We start from the raw sequence: 21,516 nt of genomic DNA on the forward strand, positions 1-21,516 counted from the left end.
CATCCCCAGTGGGAGATGTGCAGGAGGTGGCTGATTGATGTTTCTCTCCCATCGATGTTTCTAACTCTCTATCTCTCTCCCTTCCTCTGTAAAAAATCAATAAAATATATTAAAAAAAAAAAAGAGTGTGGAACAATTTACCTTCCAGGACATTGTAAGAAATAATAGCACAACCAGCCTGAAATTAATGCTGCATAATATCTGGGTCTGATACCAGTAGAGAGAGAAAAAATATAACACAGACAAGAGCGCTGCTAAAATCCCTGTCATCCCAGGGTGACTGTACATACTCAAGGCTGTACTCTCTGAGGAGTGACAACAAAGGCTTCATCTCTGGATGGAAATAAACATCCCTAAATCAAACCAGCCAACTCACAATAAGGAAATAAACAAGCAAACAAAGGAGCTACAGAGAAAGAGGGGTCCAGTACCTAAACTTGCTACACTGTATTACCTAAAATGTCCAGATTTCAACAAAAAATTTTCAGTCATACTAAGAAACAGGTAAGTGGACCCCTTCACATGAAAAAAATCAGGCAAGAGAAACTATCTGTGAGAGGCCCAGATGTCACACCAAATAGTCAAAGTAGCCACTGTAACTATGTTCAAAGAATTGGAGAACACCATTTCAAGAGATGGAGGGAAGTATAATGATAATGCCTAATCCAACAGAAAATATCAATATACAGATAGAAATGATGAAAAAACCACCAAAGGAACATTATAAAGTTAAAAATTACAAAAATAACATGAAAAGGTGATTGGAATATCTCGACAGTTGATTCAAATTGGCAGGAGAATTAGTAAACTTGAGGACAGATCAATAGAGATTATGCAACCTGAACAGGCAGAGAAAAAAGAATGAATAAAAACAGTCTCAGAGAAACATGGGACACCATTAAGCACATTAACATACACATAGTGTGCATACCAGAAAAATGAGAAAGCAGCAGAAACTGATTTCTTAAATAAGACACATAACCCACAAACCATAAAAGGAAAAAGGTGATAGATGCAACTACATTAAACTTGCAAACTTCAGTTAACCAAAAGATCTCATAAAGAGTGTAAGAGGAAAAAACAAATCTGGGAGGTTTTCCAATGCATATAATCAAAGGATTATATCCAAAGCATATAAAGAACACCTACAAATCAGTACAAAGACAAAACCACCTGATAGAGAAAAAAGCAAAAGGACTGTAAGTTTCATAGAAGAGGAAACTCAAATGGCCCAGAAACACATGAAAAGATGTTCAACTTCATCCGGAAATGTATAATTAAAGCCACAGTGAAATAGCATTTCATAATTGCCAGAATGGCAATAATTAAATATATCAACTTTTGTCAAGGACATGAAGCAAAGGAGAACTGTTACCCAGTGCCAGTGGGAGAATAAATTGGTATAACCACTTGGAAACACAGTTTGGCTACACCCAGTTAAGGTAGAAGTCATGCATCCTCTATGGTTCAGCAATTCAGCTTCAAGATATCTACTGTAAAGTAAGTCTTACATATGCACTGGGAGATATGTACAAGAATAGGCATATTGCTTTTAATAGCAAAAAAGTAGCAATGGCATAATCAATAAACTGAGGTATGATTTATCCTAGGGAGTGTTACAATAATGAAAATTAACAAACCGCAGCTACAGAAACTAACATGCACCAATCTGTAAAACTTAACTGGTGAGAGAAAAAACAGCAAAGGAATACATATGTATGATTCTACTTACATACAGTACCAAAACAGGCCAAAGGAACAAAACATTTTCAGGATTATATGTGAGTTTGGTGAAACTGCAAAGAAAAGCAAGAAATTTTGGAGAGTGGTTCACTCTGAGGGGAGAGGAGAATGTAATCAGGGAGAGACATCCAAGGAGGCTTCCCGAGTACTAGTCTGTTTCTTTATTCTTTAAGCTGTATTTCATGATATGCATACTTTATGAAACAACATATAAGGCAATGTAAACTTGAAAACAAATGTGAAGAGACAGCGTAAAATTTCACCAACCTACCCAATAATTTGTGCTTCTGCACATTCCATTTCAACTTTCTGATAATGTGAAGCATAGTTGAAAATATTAAAAGTCCCTAACATTCGATGGGTTTACCTTCCAAAGGTTCATTTCTAAGAGAGTTATTTTAAAACCCAGAACAATTTTGCCTATAAAAATGCTGGATTCCCAGTTAGCCCCCGAAGGTAAGGTAGTGTGAAATCTGCTGAAATTACCCATCACCTCCTACCATCCTCACACCCGTCCCCGCGGAGCTCCGCAACCGGCTCAAGGTCACGCGGTGAGTTAGATGGGTCTGACTCCAGCTCTAGTCTACTCCTCCCAAGTCCTGGCATTCCTTGCACTACTCTGATCAGGCCAAAAGGTTTCTGATACATCTTTTATTCTTTCGAATAAACACTTGATAAATAAGCCAACATCAGACTAACAACCAGGAGGGAGAGGACGAGCGTTAACCACACAGGCCACAGTCCCAGAACAAGTCCGCGATCGCCTCTCCCCCGGAGCCAAAGGGGCCGAGCAGAAGGTCCCCGTCCTGGCTTCGGGTAACACCCCAGAAAGCGGGTCCCAAGCCCCGGCCCTCCGAGAAGTCGTGGGGCCTCGCGGGTGTGCATCCGAGGGCGGAACAGGCAACGCTCCGCCTGAGTCCTGAGGCCCGAGGGCGCAAGAGGAAGGACAGGCCCGCCCCGCCCCGCCTACCCGCGTGCTATGCGGACAGTAGCTCTTGCTGAAGATCATCACTCGGTTGTCTTCGATGAGGCCCTGGAGACGGCGCCGTAGTTCTTCACGGGCCTCGGAGGACAAGCGGCTGGTCCCGGGGGATGACAGGCGAGCCCGGCGCCCCGGCAGCGTCGCCATGGGCTCGCTGTGGACGCCGCCCAGGCGGCGGTTGGGGACGGCGCCCACCTTAACCGGCCCCGCCGACTTCGGCGCCCGCGACGGCGGCGGTGGTGGAGGCGGATGCGCCAGAGCCTCGGTGTCGCTCCTGGCCCGGCCAGGCCAGGCCTGCTCGGAAAGACCGATCGGCGGGCGGCAGCGCCCAGCCAGAGGTTGGAAGGAGGAACCACAAACGCCACCCACCCCCCACACCTGCCGCAAATCCCAGACACTGCCGCTCGCCCCGCCCCCGCGCCGCCCCGCCCCCGCGCCGCCCCGCCCCCGCGCCGCCCCGCCCCCGCGCCGCCCCGCCCCCGCGCCGCCCCGCCCCCGCGCCGCCCCGCCCCCGCGCCGCCCCGCCCCCGCGCCGCCCCGCCCCCGCGCCGCCCCGCCCCCGCGCCGCCCCGCCCCCGCGCCGCGCCGCCCCGCCCCCGCGCCGCCCCGCCCCCGCGCCGCCCCGCCCCCGCGCATGCGCGCATGCGCGCATGCGAATTAGGCCAATCTGCGGGCATCACCTACACTAGGAAAGTGGGTGGGGCTATGGCCCGTGGGGCTCTGAGTAGAGGTTACCCTTACAGGGTACCCCGGTTCGATTCCCAAGGAAAGGCACGCACCTGCCTTGTAGGTTGGGCCCAGTCCTGTAGGCTCGATCTCCCATCCGTGTGTGTGTGTGTGTGTGTGTGTGTGTGTGTGTGTGTGTCCCTCTCTTCCCCTCTCCCTTCTCTCTCTCAAATCAAATTTTTTAAAATCAATAAAAATATTAAAAATGTAAAAAATAGGTGGGTGCTCCGTATACCCTCATTATCCCTGTCATCATCCCAAGGCTGCCCATGGATGTCCTTTGCATCCGCCCACGGGTGCCCTCTGTGGAGGACTTTCCATGCCTTGTAATCTCCACCAGCCTTAAAAATAGTCTTCAACGAGGATGTCTGAATCTTACGTAAAATTGTGAATAATGATATTTTTTAAAGTGTATTTCCCACAAACTAAATAAAAATACTATGCTCCCTATCACAAAATTAGTTTCCTAGATTGCTATCTCTAAGTCCCTACCCAATACATAGAATTCTGGAGGCTTCTCTAAGACACGGACCCCCAAATCATCTGTGCCAGACAGGAATCCTGTATCCATTATTTGGGTGGATGGGTGGGTGGAGGATCTCAGAGTTCATCTTGGTCATGGTGATTTACAGCCCCCTGCTCTGCAATGAATTAATGAAATTCCACTACAGAGAAGGGCTCAACCACAGGACCAGCAGGAATGGCCTGGCCTGGTCCTTCTAAGGATGTCATCTCCTGATCTGATCCCCCTGAGTCCTTGTTAAACCCATTACTGCCTTTTCTGCTTTCTCAGCTAAGGATGCTCCCCCTCCAGCAAGAAACCTATAAAGAGGTCCATATAATGAGGAACTACTTTTGCCTTTGCTTTTTCCTAGAGTTCATTTTTCACTTTTTCCTATTCCTTAAGTGTACATTTAATTCATTTATCTCTTCATTGTTTTTTAAAATAAATATTAATTTAGCAAAAATAAAATATGCTCACTACTTTTCTGCATAAAAATTCAAGCAACACATAAAAGTAGAAAAGATAACACTAACTATAATAATCACCCCAAAATCTAGTAAAAATATTATTTTTCACGTATCATGACCATCATTCAAACAGCTGTCAATCTCAAGTGGGTGCCACTGTCTCTGCATAGCCCTTGGGGTTCTTGAATAATTTGGGCAGCAAGATTCCAAGCCTGAGGTGCAGAATCTCTGTCAACTGGAGCAAGTGGGAGACTAAAGCAGAAAGTGTTGCACTATCTGGGTGGACTGGCTGAGCTCTTGTGTTCAGACTCCAGCACTCAGTGCAGTGGGCTTTCACATGCAGACTCTCCAGCACTGTCTTCCCAGTTCCCTGGGATCCCCTAGAGCTAAGGTGGCGGGGTTCTTCCTCTGCCACAAGGCCCCAGTTGCCTCTCTGCCTCTCCCACAGCAGGGCCCAGGCCTGGCACTGATAAAGGTTTCTGGTGTGAATTCAGTGTGTTCCAAGCACGCCTCAGAGCCCAAACCCACTTGCGGAGGAGCAGTGGGGACAGACTGCGTTCTGCTGGTTGAGTCAGGCAGTTGCGGCCTCCCACGCAGGTGTGTCCTGGTTGCCTGAAGCCCCGCACACCTGGATGTCTCTTGCCCACTGAGAGGCTGCACCGACAGAGCATCTGCCGACTCAGTGACTCCGACACTCCAGGCCTTATTTTCCAATTAAACTATATGGGAAGCCTGACCTGGATCCACTGAGGTAACACATACAAGCACATGGCAATGAACTGTAAAAGCCAGGCCAGGACAGCTTGGTGTGGATACACTGATAAAAAGGAAGTAGAGAGGCACCCTTATCTAAGGAATGTCCTGGGCCAACTACTGAGAGCCCCATCCTGGGAAGGAAGGCATATTGATAGTTGTGAAGAGCAGAAAGGGCTAAAGGCATTGTTCTACGGAGGGGAGGATAAAAGCTGCGCTGTCTGCTTTGGAGATGCTGACTCACTGAAACCTCACAGGAGGCCTCTGATCTCTCTGAGCTACTGTGATTATCCCCATTTCACAGAAAAGCTCTGACTTGCTGGATCCCACGTCTTAGTGAGTGGCCAAGGGGGATGCAGAATGGAAGTAATCAGAGGGTGGTGTGCAGGGGGAGACACTGGAGGGAGGCAAGTGAGAGGGGGCTGGGAGGCAAGGAGAAGGATGCCTCCTGGAGGTAGTTTGGGACCGCTTCCACAGCCCACAAACAGAGGCCACCAGCATTGGGTGGCCCCTCTTCCTGGAGGTCTGGGCAAGGAGGCATCGTGACCTCCGAGAGCCAGGTCCAGGGCCTGTTGGCCTTTCCCTTTGCAGACAGCTTGGGAACATGTGCTCCTACCAGCCCAGACTGTTATACTTCCCAGAGCCTTTACACTTACCAGTTTGTAGTGCTACATGTGTGATTTTCTGATTAATGTCTGGCACCTTCCCCCGAAAACTGGAAGCCCTGCAAGGGCAGGGAGCACCTAAGTGTTCACCACTGTGTCATCAGTGCGGAGTGCGTGCCAGCGCATGGTTGTAGTAGGAATGAAATGAAAGAGCAGAAACTCAACCATGGCAAGGGTGCGGGATAAGGGACTCTGGGGTGTGATTTGCACAGTCATCTCTTCGGTCTCAGCTCCTCCTTCTATCTTAGGCCCTGACTCTCTCCTTGAATGCATGTGTGTCCTTCCAGCATGTAGGAGCTGCAGTGATGCTCCCTGGTTGTAGAAAGTGTTCAGAGGAAAAGAGGGAACAAAATTGATGATTTTTTTTAATATCTAAGTACAGCCATCCCATTTCATTGGAATGACTGTTTCAGGGACGTGACCAGGAGGTGACAGAGCTGTCAGTTTTCCTGGGATGGGAGGAATCACCCAGGATTCTATCTCAGAGGTTCTTATGTATCTTTTCTCCAAGGAACTGGCCTCATAAAACTGGAACCAGCACATTGGCCTCTCTGATTTGGTTCCTGTTCACTTGCAGGAATCATTTCACCTACAAGAATGTATTTATTCCTCAACCATAGAAGTGTCGTCTCTTGGTAAAAGATGTAGAGTAATAGTTATTCAAGATGCGACTGGTTTCTGCAAGTTCCAGTATCTAATTTGGGAGAATAATAATTGTTGATTATTAGAAGCTTCATGGGTTTTATTTCTATATTTATTTATCTTGCAACATTACGTGTGCTTCTTGTCCTTTAACTGTGATGAGTGAATATTTTCTAAGGGTTTTCCTCTCCGCCTTTGCCTTTCTTCCTTTTTTAACAGCTACAAGAATTAGTGTCTAAATAAAATCAACCAACAGGAATGAGTACATACTACTGCTTTATGAATCTGACAGATGATTGTAATGGGCAACAAACCTGTAGACAGAAAACGTTTAAAACACCTCAAAGCACCTCTCTTCTGTCAAGTTGTGATGAAGAATATCTATAGACTCAGGGAAGAAAGCTCAACCAGCCAGGGAATATGTGAATTGCTTAGGTCTGGCAGACAAGATGTTTATAACACTCACGAGACTGAAATTCTAAGTGCGAAGATATCAAGGCTGGGCTTGTAGGAAGATCTTAAGTTTCTCCATTTACAAAGTGTATAAAATTGGGATTATTCTGTATTTATCTGTCACAGAGAAACAAAAGACACAAAGCCTGTTTCTTATAAAAAGCAGTAAGGGGAAATTTGGGAGTTCAACAAGGGGGATTCCAGGAACCATCCTGTAGCAGCATGGCTGGGGCTGGAAGTTTCATCCATCCCACAGAAACCTTTGGGTCAACAAAACCCATCCGCGCTCAGTCCCCCAATGGCCCATCAAGGGCAGACATGAACACTCAACAGCAGCCACAGGAACCACCTGTGGAAAACTTCCTTACCTCCCTGCCACATTCATGCTTATTCATCACCCACACTCTGTTTTCCCTTTTTGGCTACTTTTGCATATTGGATCGGTCAACTGATCTTATTGTCTTGGGTCAACCCTTGGCACTTTGGAGGGATTTTCACACTTCCTGGCTTTCTCCTCCACTACTGCCCCCAAATAGGAAGATACCTCAATCTACCTTTGCCTTCCAAGGATCCAACAACTAATTCCCTAGTGGGGGCTACCAAATCAACTATACGGGAATTACTATTTTGGAGCAATGGGGAGCGGTGCTGGGAAGGGGAAGAGAAAGGAGGATCAAGGAAGAGCTATGTAGGCAGTTCCATTTTTAATTTTTTTAGGAAATTCCACACGGTTTTCCATAGTGGCTGCACCAGTCTGCATTCCACCAGCAATGTACATGTGTTCCCTTTTTTCCACATCCTCACCAGCACTTGTTGATTTATTGATGGGTTTTGTTGATTTCTGATGGGTTTTGTTGACGCAAAGGCTTTGTGTCTTTTGTTTCTCTGTAGCCATTCTGGCAGGTGTGACATGATACCCCACTGTCATTTTAATTTGCATCTCTCTGATGATTAGTGATTTTGAACATTTTTTTTTTCATATGTCTCTTGGCTATCTGTATGTCCTCTTTGGAGAAGTGTCTGTTCAGGTCCTCTGTCCATTTTTTAATTGTCTACCTTTTGTTGAGTTGTATGAGTTCTTTATATATTTTGGAAGTTAACCCCTTATCAGATTTATCATTAGCAAAAATGTTCTCCCATCCAGTAGATTCCCTTTTCATTTGATGCTGGTTTCTTTTGCCTTAAGGCCTCTTCTCTCTTCCCTCTTCCTCCTTCCTCTCTCCCTCAAACTATCTCTCTCCCCCGCTCTTTGTGATCGGATATGCATCTATTTTTCATCTTTTCTGGATGTCTCTTTTCTGAATATGTTTATCTGTGAGTCTCCTTTCTTTTAGAATCCGTTCTTTTTCTTTAGTTTTAGATTTTTGTTTCTTCCGCTCACCCACTCCCCATCTTCTCCTGTCTCCTCTTGGAGCTCCCAGCAGGAGAATTTCAAATCAGCTATTTTTCAGCTGGTTTTCCAAGTCAAATACTCTTTAGGTTAGCTACAAGTCCTGTTTGCAACTCAGTTTTCTTGTCTGTGAAATAGGAACACAGAACTTGTCCAGTGCTGGGAGCAAGTGGACGAAACTTCCTTAGACTGCAGCCATTTTGCATCTTCCAAAATGGCAATTTTTAAATCTCACATTGATTTGCTGGCACTCTTTTGTAAAGAACTTTCTCCCTTTTTTTCTATTCTCTCTTTTTCTCTCCCTCTCTACATGGTCCATTGAATTAAAAAAACGTAATTGTTATAAACTCACATTGTCAAAGTGTTATTAATGTTCAAAGTGTCCCAAGTTTGGCCAGTGGGAACCTAAAAGGCCAATTTTTAAACAAAGTACCTTGTTTCACCAAAGGAAATTAGGGTTCTGTTGTATGAAAGGAGCAAATGGTTATTGGCCAGCAACTAGTGGGCCTGCCACACTTATCTCCCCAAAGCCTCAGTTTTCTGGACTTTAGAATGGGGTGATAACTCTCTCAGGATGATTTCCAAGACTAAATGAATTGGTCATGAATTGACTGCATGAAAAACAATGTGTGCTTGTGTCACAGAGCCTGACACAGAGAAGGTGCTAAAAAATTAATAATTTCCTTTCCCATCCTTTCTATCCCACTACCTTTATTTAATCCTCAATCTTACTTTGTTTGCATGTATGTCACATTATCTTCGCCTGTTTGCAACTTGGTTTTCTTATCTGTGAAATAGGAACACAGAATTTGTTGTGTTTTCATGAGACTTAGCTATGCCGTTGTCATTGCAACCCCCATGCTAAGTCTTGTGGAATTCCAGTTTTGTCCCAGGATTTTGCAGATGGTGGTGGTGGTGGGGCACACAGTCTCATGGCCACTTATGGCTCTGATTCTTGTTTTCCTGAATTAGCTGTGTGTTAATAATTTTATCATCTGGCCCAGAAGTGAAGTCTATCTTTTCCTTCAAGTTTCACAACCCCTCATTTGTTATCAGTAGAAGTGGAGTTCTTAGAGTGTTGTGAGGAAAATAATTGCCTGAGGTCCCTATGGGAGGGTGGGGTTTTGTGGAAAGCTTTATTGTAAAATTAAGGGTGTTCTCCTCCAAGGTCCCATCTTGTCTTCAGTAGGGCCAGAATAAGGCCACTGCCCAGAATTTTTGTCCATATTAAAGTATAGTACAGTCCAGTGTCTGGCAAATTTAGCTTCTGTTCCCACTTGCACTCCATTGTGTGTGCGGTCTGCATGGCCATGGACCATGCTGCTGAAGGCCACATGGCTATGGAGAGAGAATAAGTGAGCACACAGGCAAATTCGGTCACCGAGCGAGAGAGATCAAGTGTGAGCAAGCAAGAACAAGAGTGAGGGAACTCTTTGTCTGGGAATTTTTAACCAGCAGCTTCTCCAAACTAATCAATTAACTCTTTAAGATTTCATGTGCTTGCAGTGGCTCCACACTCCTAGCCAATGACCTTTTCCCAGGCTAGACTGACAGACAAGAACCTTCCCTACATCACCCTGACTTTACTGCACATGTGCCTATCTCCCCCTTTATTCAATCTTTTCCCCCAGTGATCTGCAGGGAATGGACCAGTGGTTCCCTGGGAGTGTGAAGCTGTAGCTTCCTGGTAAAGCTGCCAAGATGACCATGCTAGTAATGTCTGGCATCTCCTTTGCTCTCATTCCTTTATTAATATTAATTAGCTTTAAGATGATAGTACCTTCACAGTCATAGATGATGCTTGGGTATTCAGAAGGCCTTGAAAATGTGGGGAACATGTAGAGGGTGCCAAAAGTGGTCACCCATGATTTTTATTGGCTGGTGAAGCCATACCCTAACTGGTATGGATGTTGGCAACTCTCTGGGGGAATTGTCCTGGGCTGCAAATGACTGACATATGGGAGATAAGGCTGATCCCCTTGCCTCACAGTGAGACTATTTAAGGCCATAATTTGTGCTCCTGAACACCCTGTGGGATCAAGCTAAAGCCAGTCTCTAGCTTTGACTCCATCTTTACTTAGCTTATTCTGTTCCCTCACTTTTTTTCTCCTGAGGCACTCCCCCAATAAAGTACTTGGTCCAGGATCCCCTACTCAGTCTCTGCTTATAGAAAAGAAATGGAGGGCAGAAGGGATGGAGGGAGATTTGCAAATCAAAGTATTTTGAATAAAACTAGCATATGTCCTTGTCCATAAAAATCCTCCCCAGCTGCACATATGGAATGGTCACTGTCTCCTTCACCCAAGCTATTCTCATGTCAGAGTGTCTCACTGGCCTCTATCATTTATTCTCTCCTCCTCACTCCTTTCTTTCCTGGTTGCCAAACGGAGCTCCAAATTACCATTGCTATTCCATGTAGCAATCCAGTCGTCCCTAGTTCTAGATTCCAAACTTAACTCCAGGCCCACTTTGGCAAATCAAAGCTATTCAGCAATTCAGATGAACAAGAGGGGGCTTCATTCATGGTTGCTGTGGCTGTGAATAGCAATCAATTCTGTTCCTTCCTTACACATATGGCCTGTGTGAGAAGCAAACACACTGTGCTCAATGCATGGTATGTATGCTCCTTGGATAATGTCTCCTAAATGCTTACGACCATTCACTGCCCTCCTAAGAATACAACTCTGACCTTGGACCATAAGGCCCTCCTGGTCTGTCCTCCTTATCTCTGGCTCTCCTCTGCTTGCTTCTCACTTTCCGTTCATGCAGCGAGACCCTCTTACTTTCTTGAATGTGGCAAGGTCTTTCCTTTGCACTAGTTGGCCCCCAGCAAAGCTCTTTCCCCATCTTCTCCTGGCTAACTCCCTACTAGACCTTAGGTCTCAATTCAAATGCTTCTTCCTCAGAGAGGTTGCTCTGGCCTCTCAAATTAAAGGAGGAGGACTCCTTTTAATTTCTTTCGTGGCATTTATTACAGTGGTTAGCAAGTTTATTTACATGCTTGTCTATCTTTTCATTTGTTTCTTCTACTAGCATTATATGTAAAAAGCAGGAAGGCAGGACCCGTCTGTTAGTCACTGTGTTCCCCGGGCCTGGGTCAATGCTGGCCTGGTGTTCAATATCAGTTTGCTGAATGAACCAAGCCGAGAACCGTAACAAATTCCTCCTCAAGTTTAGTTCAGGCCCCTCGGTGGTCTCCTGGCCTCAGAACATCACTCTCAGCTCTTCTTCAAGGGCGACCTTTCCAAAGCGAGCATTGTCCACTTACCGTGCCATTGGAGGCTCTCCTCGCGTAGGCACCCGTGGCTTCACTTTCAACGCGTTTTCCACGCCCCACGCCTCCCCGTACACCCGGGTTACAGGACAGGACAGGCCCACAGGACTACAATTCCCACAATACGGCGCGGACCCGCGCCATATGATTGGTCGAGCTTCCAGCAGCGTCCAATAAAACGCAATTTTGTTGACTTGCGCCAAAGAAGCCCGAGTCCCGGAAGCGACAGTTCGGCGTCTGACTGGTTGCTCTGGAGCCGGGTCGCGTGCCCGCCTGCCTGCCCGCCCGCCCGCCTCCTGCTATGGGGGGCACCGAGAGCAGCGAGGGCCGCAGGGTGTCCTTCGGAATGGACGAGGAGGAGCGGGTCCGGGTGCTACAGGGCATCCGGGTGAGCGGGTCGCCGGTGGGCGCGAGGAGCGAGCGCGGCCGGGGCAGGGCGGGTGGGGAGGGCGTCCGAGGGTGCGGAGGCCGGGCCGAACTAAGGGGAGGTGCGCAACGAGAGCGAGCGCGCGTCCCGCTTGTGGAGCACTGCCTACTCCGGTGGTGAGCATCTTTTTCTCCGCCCAGTAAACGGGGAAGGTGAGGCTAGGAAAATGCTCAGGGTCCCCGCTCAGGGAGTGGCTACCACTGCGGGAGGAAATTGGAGAGCGAGAGAGAAAGGGTGAGGCCACATTCCAGCCCAGGTGACTTAACTGTCACGGACCTGAATCTTCCACCGCGCAGCAAGTGTAGGCGCCCTGTGTGTACAGGAGATGCTGCTGCCAACCCTGGACAACTGCAACAGCCCCTCAACGTTGCAGCCAAAGGCGCACTTTAGAAGTTGTGATTCAAATCATATACCCTTCCCTTGCTTAAAATTCCAAGCAAGGGTCCCCCCCCCTCCCATTTTTAAAAATCCTCACTGGAGGACATGTTTATTGATTTTTAAAGAGAGAGAGCTGTGTGTGCAGGGGAGATCTCGGTGTGAAGTGTGAGAAAGAAACATCATCGGCTGCCTCTTTCCTATGCGGGAACCCGCAACCTTCTGATGCACTGGACGACACTCCAACCAACTGAACCGCCAGGCCAGGCCTTAAGCAAGGGTTTTAATGAATGCCTAGCGCAGTGAAAAGGAATGACCTTACCATATTTTACAAAGCTGTGCTGCTGATTTCAATGACCTGTCTGACCTCCCACCCCCCCATCTAGTCACTAGCCTTAGGACCTCCTTGTCCCAGCAAGATGTCAGCTTGCTCCAAGCACAGGACCTCTGCATTTGATGTTTGTCTTTTTTTAAACATAATTTATTAATTTGTTTTCAGATAATAAGCATATACATATGTTTCTAAAATTATATAATGTCCTCTAATTCTGTTGTAATAATGATTGTATATTAGCAAACACCTAAATGTCTTACCAATTGAATTTATAGGCAACAATATAGGATCATAAAAACATTCATTTCTAATTTCTTCATTTGAAACAACAATGTAAAGCACTAATTTATTTTTTTATTTTTTAAATATATTTTATTGATTTTTTACAGAGAGGAAGGGAGAGAGATAGAGAGTTAGAAACATCGATGAGAGAGAAACACCGATCAGCTGCCTCCTGCACATCTCCCACCAGGGATGTGCCCGCAACCCAGGTACATGCCCTTGACCGGAATCGAACCCGGGACCTTTCAGTCCGCAGGCCGACGCTCTATCCACTGAGCCAAACCGGTTTCGGCAAGCACTAATTTATTAATGTATCTTGCTGAGAGAACAGGTTTTAAGATTCTAAATCTAGATTTTGATGATTTTTAAATGAATCCTTGGTTTTCCCTATTTCTCCACAAATCAGTTACAATTTTGAGTTTAGTCATATAGCAACCATAATTCAGTTGACTGCTGAGGGTCTTTTTCAAATTGTGTCCTTTCCAAAATTTTTCTGAAGTCTGTTTCTGGTTGGTTCCATCAATACCAAGGGTTCTTGTATGATGATTGCAGGGCAGTGTTTGCCTAATAGTTCAACGTCCACTTGTCCTACCTTACTGAGTTCCATAGGGATGTGTGCAAAAGCCAGACTCTCCTGGATGCTGTGACTGTAGCTTTCAGACATGGTGTTGTCAACCACCTTGCCATTGTACCAGATGCTTTCATTTCCCTCCAGATCTACATCGTCTGTTGCCAAGGTGAGGCAGTCCAGTCTCTGTTTCAGCCCCTTGGATTTAATGTGTTTCACTGCTTGCTTTCCTATGAAGTCTGCTGGCTACATCATGGTTCTGGTTAATGCTTCCTTTATAGGTCCTATCCCAGCCCCACTCCCTCCCCCCCACCCAGCTTTTCTTATGTCCAGCTCTTATCACCCTTGTTATAGTTAAAATATCTGAGTATCCTTCCCTCACCACTTAATCTAAGCCCCTTCCCACCCACACTGTCACACATCTAGTTTTTTTCATAGTGCTTGTCACCATTTGAAACTTCTATTAATAATTTACTTGTTTATTGTGTTTCCCAGTACAGGATAAGCTCTTTGAGGCTAAGGCTTTTGTCTGATTAATAAAAGTAGCTCATATTTGAAAGCTTATTGGGGGCATGGGATACATAGGTGTCCTCTCATGTAATTTTCAACAGCCCTGTGAGAGATGTGGAATTCTATATGCCCATTTTATAGTCTAAAGACGATTGAGGCACTGAGAGATGAAGTAACTTACCCAGGATCACCTAGGTGACAAGCGGTAGAACTGGATTGAAGTAGGCAACTCGGGCCTGTTCATTGAATGCTATATACTTCCTCCTACACCTGTGTCTGGCAAAAAGTGGGTGCTTTGTAAATGTTGAGTGATTGAATGGATGAACTCAGTGAAACAGAGACTGGGTTTAAATAGAATGCACAGAGCTGGGTGCAGGCGAGTTAGTTAGGGAGGCGGTTCAGAAAGAGACATCAGGAGGCTTCGCTGCTGGGCAGATCCTCATTTGCAGTGTGACCTTGGGTGAACAACTTATGTTTTGAGTCTTAATCACCACATTAAAAAAAAAATGGGGGGGCTGGAGGGTGTGAAATCCTAGGTGCTGCCTATGGTGAAATGAAGATGTGTGTTGAAGCGTTTAGAGAAAGTACAGAAGTACAGAGTGTTTTTATAGGAGAGTGGGGGCCTCTACTCTGCCTGGCATAGTACTTAGCAAACACATTTGGTGCCTGCTGGTGTTATCCAACCTTAACCTGGCTCCTGCCAAAGGCAAAAGGAGGTTGGTGTTGGAAGATGGAGAGGCAGGAGCCTGAACTGAAATTTAGAAAGATACCCTTGGCATTGGCTCTGCTGGATGCTCTCCCACTTTTGGCACCTAGTATCCTGGTTTGGGGAATGTTGGAAAGTTAGGTCAGTGGGAGTTTTCTAAGGTTCGGGGGACTCCCTTAAGAAGTGATTTCCTTTAAGTTGACAGGAACATCAACTTTTTGGGCTTCATATCAGACAGGTACATTTTATTTCTAGTTTTCTTGACATATCTGCAAGGTATAAATTCTCTTTAAAGATGGAGAATCAGGCTTAGAGAGGTTAAGGAATTTGTCCAAGGTGTTACCTGAGTAACTTCTGGGACTTTTATTCAGATCTTTTGGGTGCAGAAAGCAGCCTTTCTCACTGCTCCAGCTCCTTCCCCACCACTGATATGCAAAACAGAAAGAAAATTCTGAGAGGAAGCCTCCGCCTGTCCCCCTAGGTCAGCGGTTCTCAACCTGTGGGTCGCGACCCCTTTGTGGGTCGAACAACCCTTTCACAGGGGTCGCCTAAGACCCTCGGAAAACACATATATTATTACATGTTGTTTTTGTGATTAACCACTATGCTTTAATTATGTTCAATTTGTAACAATGAAATTGGGGTCACCACAACATGAGGAACTGTATTAAAGGATCGTGGCATCAGGAAGGTTGAGAACCACTGCCCTAGGTGCTGGGGCCTCACTTAGTTCCACCAGAGGCTAAAATGAGAGGAAGCTCTGGGGACAGGTTGCCTGCTGGGCGAACTCATTAGGGAGAATAAATGACTAGTCCTGAGTCACACTGTGGGGTGCATGCCATGACACCCCCCTCCCTTCCTTCCTCCCTCTTCCTTATGTTCCTGGAGATCAGAGAAAAGGAGGTGACAGCAATGAAGTGTTTTTGTGTAGTGACTTTGTTCGCAGAGTTACTTGAGGGTTGGGGAGTTCACTTTGTCTTTAGGCAGGCGAGTAAAAATCAGTAGACAAGATGGTTGGATATAAAATAAGTTAATTTAATAGAGGGTAGATGCCAGAGAAGAATATCTGATCCAGCTCCTTCAGAGAAAGTTAAATATTCATAAAGACCACTTGTATTTAATCCCCTGGGCCTGGGCCTGGAAAGTGCTCTAGTTCCCTTCAAATGAAATGCTAGGGCCTTACTAGTTTGCACACTTATTTGCATAAATTTACATAGTGAGTTCAAGCCCTATTTTTTTTGGAAGGTAAAAGAAATTTAATTAATACAAAATGCTGCAATTATATGCAACTTGTTTTCAGAGCAAGCATGTGTGAAATACATAAGATTTCATTTCAACAAGTATTATTTAACCTCATCCTCGATTAAGAAAAGAAGGCACACATGTGGCAATAATGTCCTATATGTGTCCTTTTCTCTGCCCAGTGTGAGCAGCCATCTTTGGTGATTCAACTGAAATTGGTTGCTCCTCAATTTCCAGACTCCTCACTGTCTTCAGCCTTTTCCCTTCCAACCACTAGGTGGCTCTCCCCTAGTCGCTTCCCCAGCCTGCGGCTTCAGGTGTGTTCCTAGGCTCATTTACACCCTTCATCATCTTGACCATCATTTATTGCTCCTGTGAGGTCAGTCTGGGCCGCTGCTGAGGGGAAGATCAAGGAGGATGTAGTAAGGTACACAAGAAACAGTTCCCGAACATGCCAACACCAGAGAAGCCACATGCTGAGCATTGTACTCATGGCTATCATTTATCCATCACCTCAGTAAAATGCTTACTGTGAGTGTGTGATTGTCAGACATAGGGCCTGGGTTTGCAGAGACAAAGGGACAAAGCATAAGGTCTCTGCCTTCATGGAGACCTCAGCCCAGTAGGGAGGACAGACCAAAAGAAAGAAAGAAAAAAGGCAAAGGAATAAAGGAACTGCAGGTGCTATGAAGGAAACATGAAGAGTAACGGGGCCACCCGCTAATAGGGATAGTCAGCTTATGCTGCTCTGAGGACGTGACTTTGAAGATGTGCCTGAGCCAGCCAGGCAATGTGCACATATTTACTCTTTGCTGAGTGTTTTGAGAGCACTATCTCAGATATTCCCGTTGCTGACCTTGTGAGATATCATCTCCATCTCAGAGGCGAGGAAACTGGTTCAAGGAGGGGAAGTATCCCAAGGTCACAGTGAGTTAGTGGTAGAGCTGGACGCTCAGACGTTCCAACTCCATAACTTGTGTGCATGGCAGCCACATGGGCGGGGATGTGGGAGAACAGTTGACCAGGTGATGAGGCCAGACAGATAACGGGACCTGAATGCCAGAGAAGGCTATTTACATGTTACCCTGGAGGCAACACTGCAGTTCTCTAATCAGGAGTGGAGCTTTGCAAAGATTGTATCGGATGATGGTGATTTTTCTTTTTTTTTTTTTAAACAGCTTCATTGAGATGTATTTTATGTATAAAATTCACCCATTTCAATGATTTTTTTTTTTTTTTTTAGCAAACTTACAAAGTTGAGCAACCTAATCACAGTCAGAATTTAGAATATTTGCAAGACCTAAAAAGATCCCTTGTGCCTATTTCCCCATTCCCACTTCCAGCCTCAGGTCATCATTACTCCTGCTTCCATGCATTAATGTTTTCTGGACATTTTATGTAAATGCACTCATACATCTTTGACCGCTGGCTTTCACTGAGCACAGTATTTTTGGTGTTGCTTCATTGATGTTGAAGCATGTATCAGTAGTTCCTTTTGGTTGCTGGCCATGTCCCCTTACATGTTGCATGGGTGCTTGTAACTCACTACTTCCAGTGGAACTCACCCACGTCCCCTCTTCTGCGACCTAGAAATCACCCTGTTTTCTAGGTTGCTGGATCCTGCATTCCTCTTTTTCTACAATTAATGACAAATCTTGAGTTCTCCTTTCCAACTGTTTATCTCCTCCTTATCCTTTGCTTAATCCTCCTCTCTTTACCCTTCTCTTTACCTCAGTTTAGATCCATTCCATCTTCCTCTTAGCCATCTGATAAATTGTTCTTTCTCCCCATAGGCTTGCCTCCCATAAATCTATACCTCCTGGTGCTAGCAGGGTAATTTTTTTAAAGGTAAATTTTACTATTTAAGATGTTTCAGCCAAATGGTAAAATTCATACAGTTCAAAATGAGGCACATAGGAAAAGAACATCTCTCTCCTCCACCTTGTCAGGCCTGCTCTGAGGCAGTCCTGTTAGCAGCTTCTTTTTTAAAAAAATTATATTTTTATTGATTTCAGAGAGGAAGGGAGCGGAAGAGAGGGATAGAAACATCAATGATGAGAGGGAATCATTGATTGGCTGCCTTCTGCACACCCCCTACTGGGGACCGAGCCCACAATCCAGGCATGTGCCCTTGACTGGAATTGAACTGGGGACCCTTGAGTCCGCAGACTGACGCTTTATCCACTGAGCCATGTCGGCTAGGGCAACCAGCTTCTTGTCTCAGTGATGCTTCAGAGTTACTAGTATAATCCTTCCTTCCCATCCTTACAAGCTCCCCATTGCCTCTAGGTCAAAGGCAGATTCCTCCTTTCACAAAGCCCTCCGCGTGTTGGCGCCACTTTCTACCTCTTACTACACATCCTGGCAGGGAAGACGCTTGCTCTTGCTATACTCTTAACTATTTCATGCTTCTGTGTCTGTGTTCTGTTCGCAGCCTGCAGTACTTTCTCTCCCTTTGACTGGCTAAATTCCTCTTCATCCATAGGATCAATTCAGGTGTTACCTTCTGAAGGATGCCTTTCGTGATGTCACTGCCCCACCTCTCAGTGGTCACCATCCTTGGTCCTGCAGGTCCTGTGTTCACCTCCCAGTGCTTATTACTCCGGGCAGAGATGGTCTCTTTCTTGCTTACTCCTTTACTACCACTGACAGACCTGACTCCTGCCAGCTTGTTTTTCTGGAAACTGCCCTGGGTGCTCAGCCTGACAGGAGGAGCCCTAGGCCCTGCTAGGAGGGAGCAGTGAGCTGCAGTTTATCTCCTGGTGCCCAGTGGGTCCTTAGAAAGTGGTGCCGTGAGAGGCTATGGGTATGGCCGTGCAGACCTAGCTAACTGCTGACTCACCACAGACCTTGGGCAAGCTGCCTCTCTGCACCACACCTTCTCCATTCCTTACATGAGGAGGATGCCTCTCCTGCCCCGGGGGAGCTGACGCATTAGTTAATGCGAAGAATAATGCTTAGGAAGCTGCCTCCATATTGTTACTTCTCAGATGTGTCTAGATGAGTAACATTTTAAGACTAACAAGTGCTAATTTTCATCCTGACATTTTCCTAATTTAAGTAGGCTTTCTGTTTTATAAGTACATACATATTCCCCTTCCACTCCTTACCCTGGGGCTCAATAAAACACCATAAACTGGGAAATGTGACTTTCAGAAATATATCGATATATCTCTATCTCTATATCTATAATCTATATTTTACTATTATTTTTCAAATTTTGAATTGACCCTTCTATGCACATGGTTACTCGTCACCTCAGAGTGGCTCTTTTACTGCCTGCCTTCACTGGTACAAGTATCACTGTTAGGTGCTCCAGCTTTGGATAGGAGTCTTGGTCCCAGCACTTAGGACTTCCTGTAATCTTGGGTGAATTGTTTCACCTCCCCGACTCCAACTTCTTCATCTGTAAAATGGGAATGCACCTAGCCTGGGGCCTGGCATGTGGGGCATGCTCAACAAATATTAGATAATGGCTGTTTTTATCATTATCTTTAAACTAGAGGTCCAATGCATGAAATTTGTGCAAGGGTAGGGCTTCGCAGCCCAGGCTGCCTCATGGCCCTGCCTCCCTGCCCTCACCTGCCTTAGCCTGGCACTGCCCACGTCTGCTACCACACCGCCCCATCCCCTGGTTCTGTGGAGCCTCCCAATTGGTTGCCCTGCAGAGGGTGGCCTGGGCCTCTCTCTTTGGGGCAATCGTGGAGCCCCCCCGATTGATTGCTTTGCTGGCCAGTGGCCTGGGCCTGCCTCTGTGGGGTGATCATGGGATGATGGCGGGCCGCCCAACCAATCGCATTGCACCTGCCTTGGCTGGCCTGGTGCCAGTACGTGTCATAGTGTGGTCGTCCTGAAGGTCGTCCGGACAGTTGTCTGGACGGTCGTTCTGCTGTTCGGTCATTGGTCGATTTGCGTATTATGCTTTTATTATTATAGGTAGGAAGCCCTGTCATCACTCTAGAGTTGAGTGCTTTTGCAGCTGTGAGCTTTGTGGCCCCTTCTGGAGTCTGGGGACATCACCTCCTCTCTGGTCTGCCCCTCGGCACTTTGTTGCCAAGGATTCCCTATTTCTCGACATGCAGCCTCTTGCAGCTTCCTGTGTAGTCTGTCTATTTGCCTGTGAAACAGAGCTGCTTGGATGGACTTAGATCCCCCCGCACACACACAAGAACTCTTCTTGGCTCATTGTAGACACCCCATTTCCAGTTAGCCAGGTATGGGTTTTTCTGTTGTCTTTCCCTCATTTAGTCCTTTAAGACTTTTTCTTCTTTCAAGATGCATCTTATTTTTAAATTCACCTGCTTATAATTTCTCACGAATCCTTTCAGGCTTTTTCAAGCCTCCATATAAAAGCATACTCTTTCCCTTTTTATAGTATACATGAGATCATACTGTAAAATGCTTCTTTCACTTGTCCTGTGCACCGGTCAGCTGCCAGGTCTTCAATCATTTTACTCCTTGGTGTCTGTTGCATCCATTTCCTCCCTGTACTTCTGTGATTGCATTTCTGTCCTCTTAGTCCTGATGTGCACTGTTGGTGCCAGACTATTCGGTGCAAGGTGAAGCTCAAGTTCCTCTTCAGAAACCATTGGCAGCTCCCAGTTGACTACAGAATACATTGCAGCCTCCTTACCTTGTCATTCAAGGCCCTCACCAAGGGGAGCCCACCAGCCTCCCATCTGGTTTTCTTCATGGACCTGTGCTATGTCAGGCGCAACGCTGGGCTTCTCTGAGTGTCGTTCCCCTTTACTCTCACCCCTTCTCTGCAGTCATGTTTTTAGCCCAAGTCAGGCCATCTCCCTTCCAGCTGGAACTTAGGGCTCCTTTATTAGAACTCTCAGGCACCTTAGTTGAGCTTCATATACCTGACAACTTAGCAGCTTGTGTCATCTGTATGAGTTTATTTTGCCCACCCTATTGGACCGTAAGCTCTTTGAATGTAAAGCTCTTGGCTGTTACATCTTTACATGCTCCATTGCACTAATGTGTTATGAGCATATGCCTTTAGTAAATATTTATTTAGTTCATATCTTTAACAAATACTGAGCATCTCCAGTGTGCTGTGCAAAACAATCCTGCTCCCATGGAGCTTATATTCTGGTGGGAGTAATGGCAAGCAAGTGGTCAAATGTGAGTTAGGGCTTCTCAGCAGTCCTGACTCCTTCTTTGCTTTAGATTTGCAGTAGTTGTCCCTTCCAGGGGCCTTCCTGCCTGTGAGTGTTACTTTGAAAGTGCAATTCCCCTTGCTCTTGTCGTTGGGGGTCACATCCTTTTACCCCACAGCAGACTGGCTATGGAGTCAAGCAGCCTGGCTTGCACTCTGTGAGCTTCATGGCCTCGGCAAGTGCTTTACCCTTTCTGTGCCTTGGTTTCCTCTACTGGGAGGTGGATGTTGCTTGTAGTTATTATGACTCTGACCTTCTCCATTATAATGGGTCAGCAGGACACTGCTCACTCCTGTCATGGTTCTTC

The 21,516-nt window shown here is 46.1% G+C and overlaps 2 protein-coding genes across 6 annotated transcripts in view; one reads left to right on the plus strand and one right to left on the minus strand.

The window, feature by feature from the left end:
* Positions 1–3,125, minus strand: part of TXNRD3 (thioredoxin reductase 3) — a 36,585-nt gene extending 33,460 nt beyond the window's left edge. Inside the window, exon 1 of one of the 3 annotated variants that reach the window (XR_009454164.1) lies at positions 2,714–3,017. Coding sequence is in view for 1 of the 3 variants with exons in the window: in XM_059706759.1 (XP_059562742.1) it covers positions 2,714–2,872 (159 nt within the window). In the remaining 2 variants the exon portion in view is untranslated. Of the gene's footprint in view, positions 1–1,732; positions 1,790–2,713 lie in introns of those variants that run through there. The other 2 variants (XM_059706759.1, XM_059706760.1) reach the window with 2 other exon arrangements.
* Positions 3,126–11,816: 8,691 nt separating this feature from the next.
* Positions 11,817–21,516, plus strand: part of CHCHD6 (coiled-coil-helix-coiled-coil-helix domain containing 6) — a 221,010-nt gene continuing 211,310 nt past the window's right edge. For all 3 annotated transcript variants that reach the window (XR_009454165.1, XM_059706762.1, XM_059706763.1), the window contains exon 1: positions 11,817–11,988. Coding sequence is in view for 2 of the 3 variants with exons in the window: in XM_059706762.1 (XP_059562745.1) it covers positions 11,902–11,988 (87 nt within the window). In the remaining variant the exon portion in view is untranslated. The remainder of the gene's footprint in view (positions 11,989–21,516) is intronic.

The sequence above is a fragment of the Myotis daubentonii genome, chromosome 8 (genome assembly GCF_963259705.1).
Source record: "Myotis daubentonii chromosome 8, mMyoDau2.1, whole genome shotgun sequence".
Classification (NCBI taxonomy): Eukaryota; Metazoa; Chordata; class Mammalia; order Chiroptera; family Vespertilionidae; genus Myotis; species Myotis daubentonii.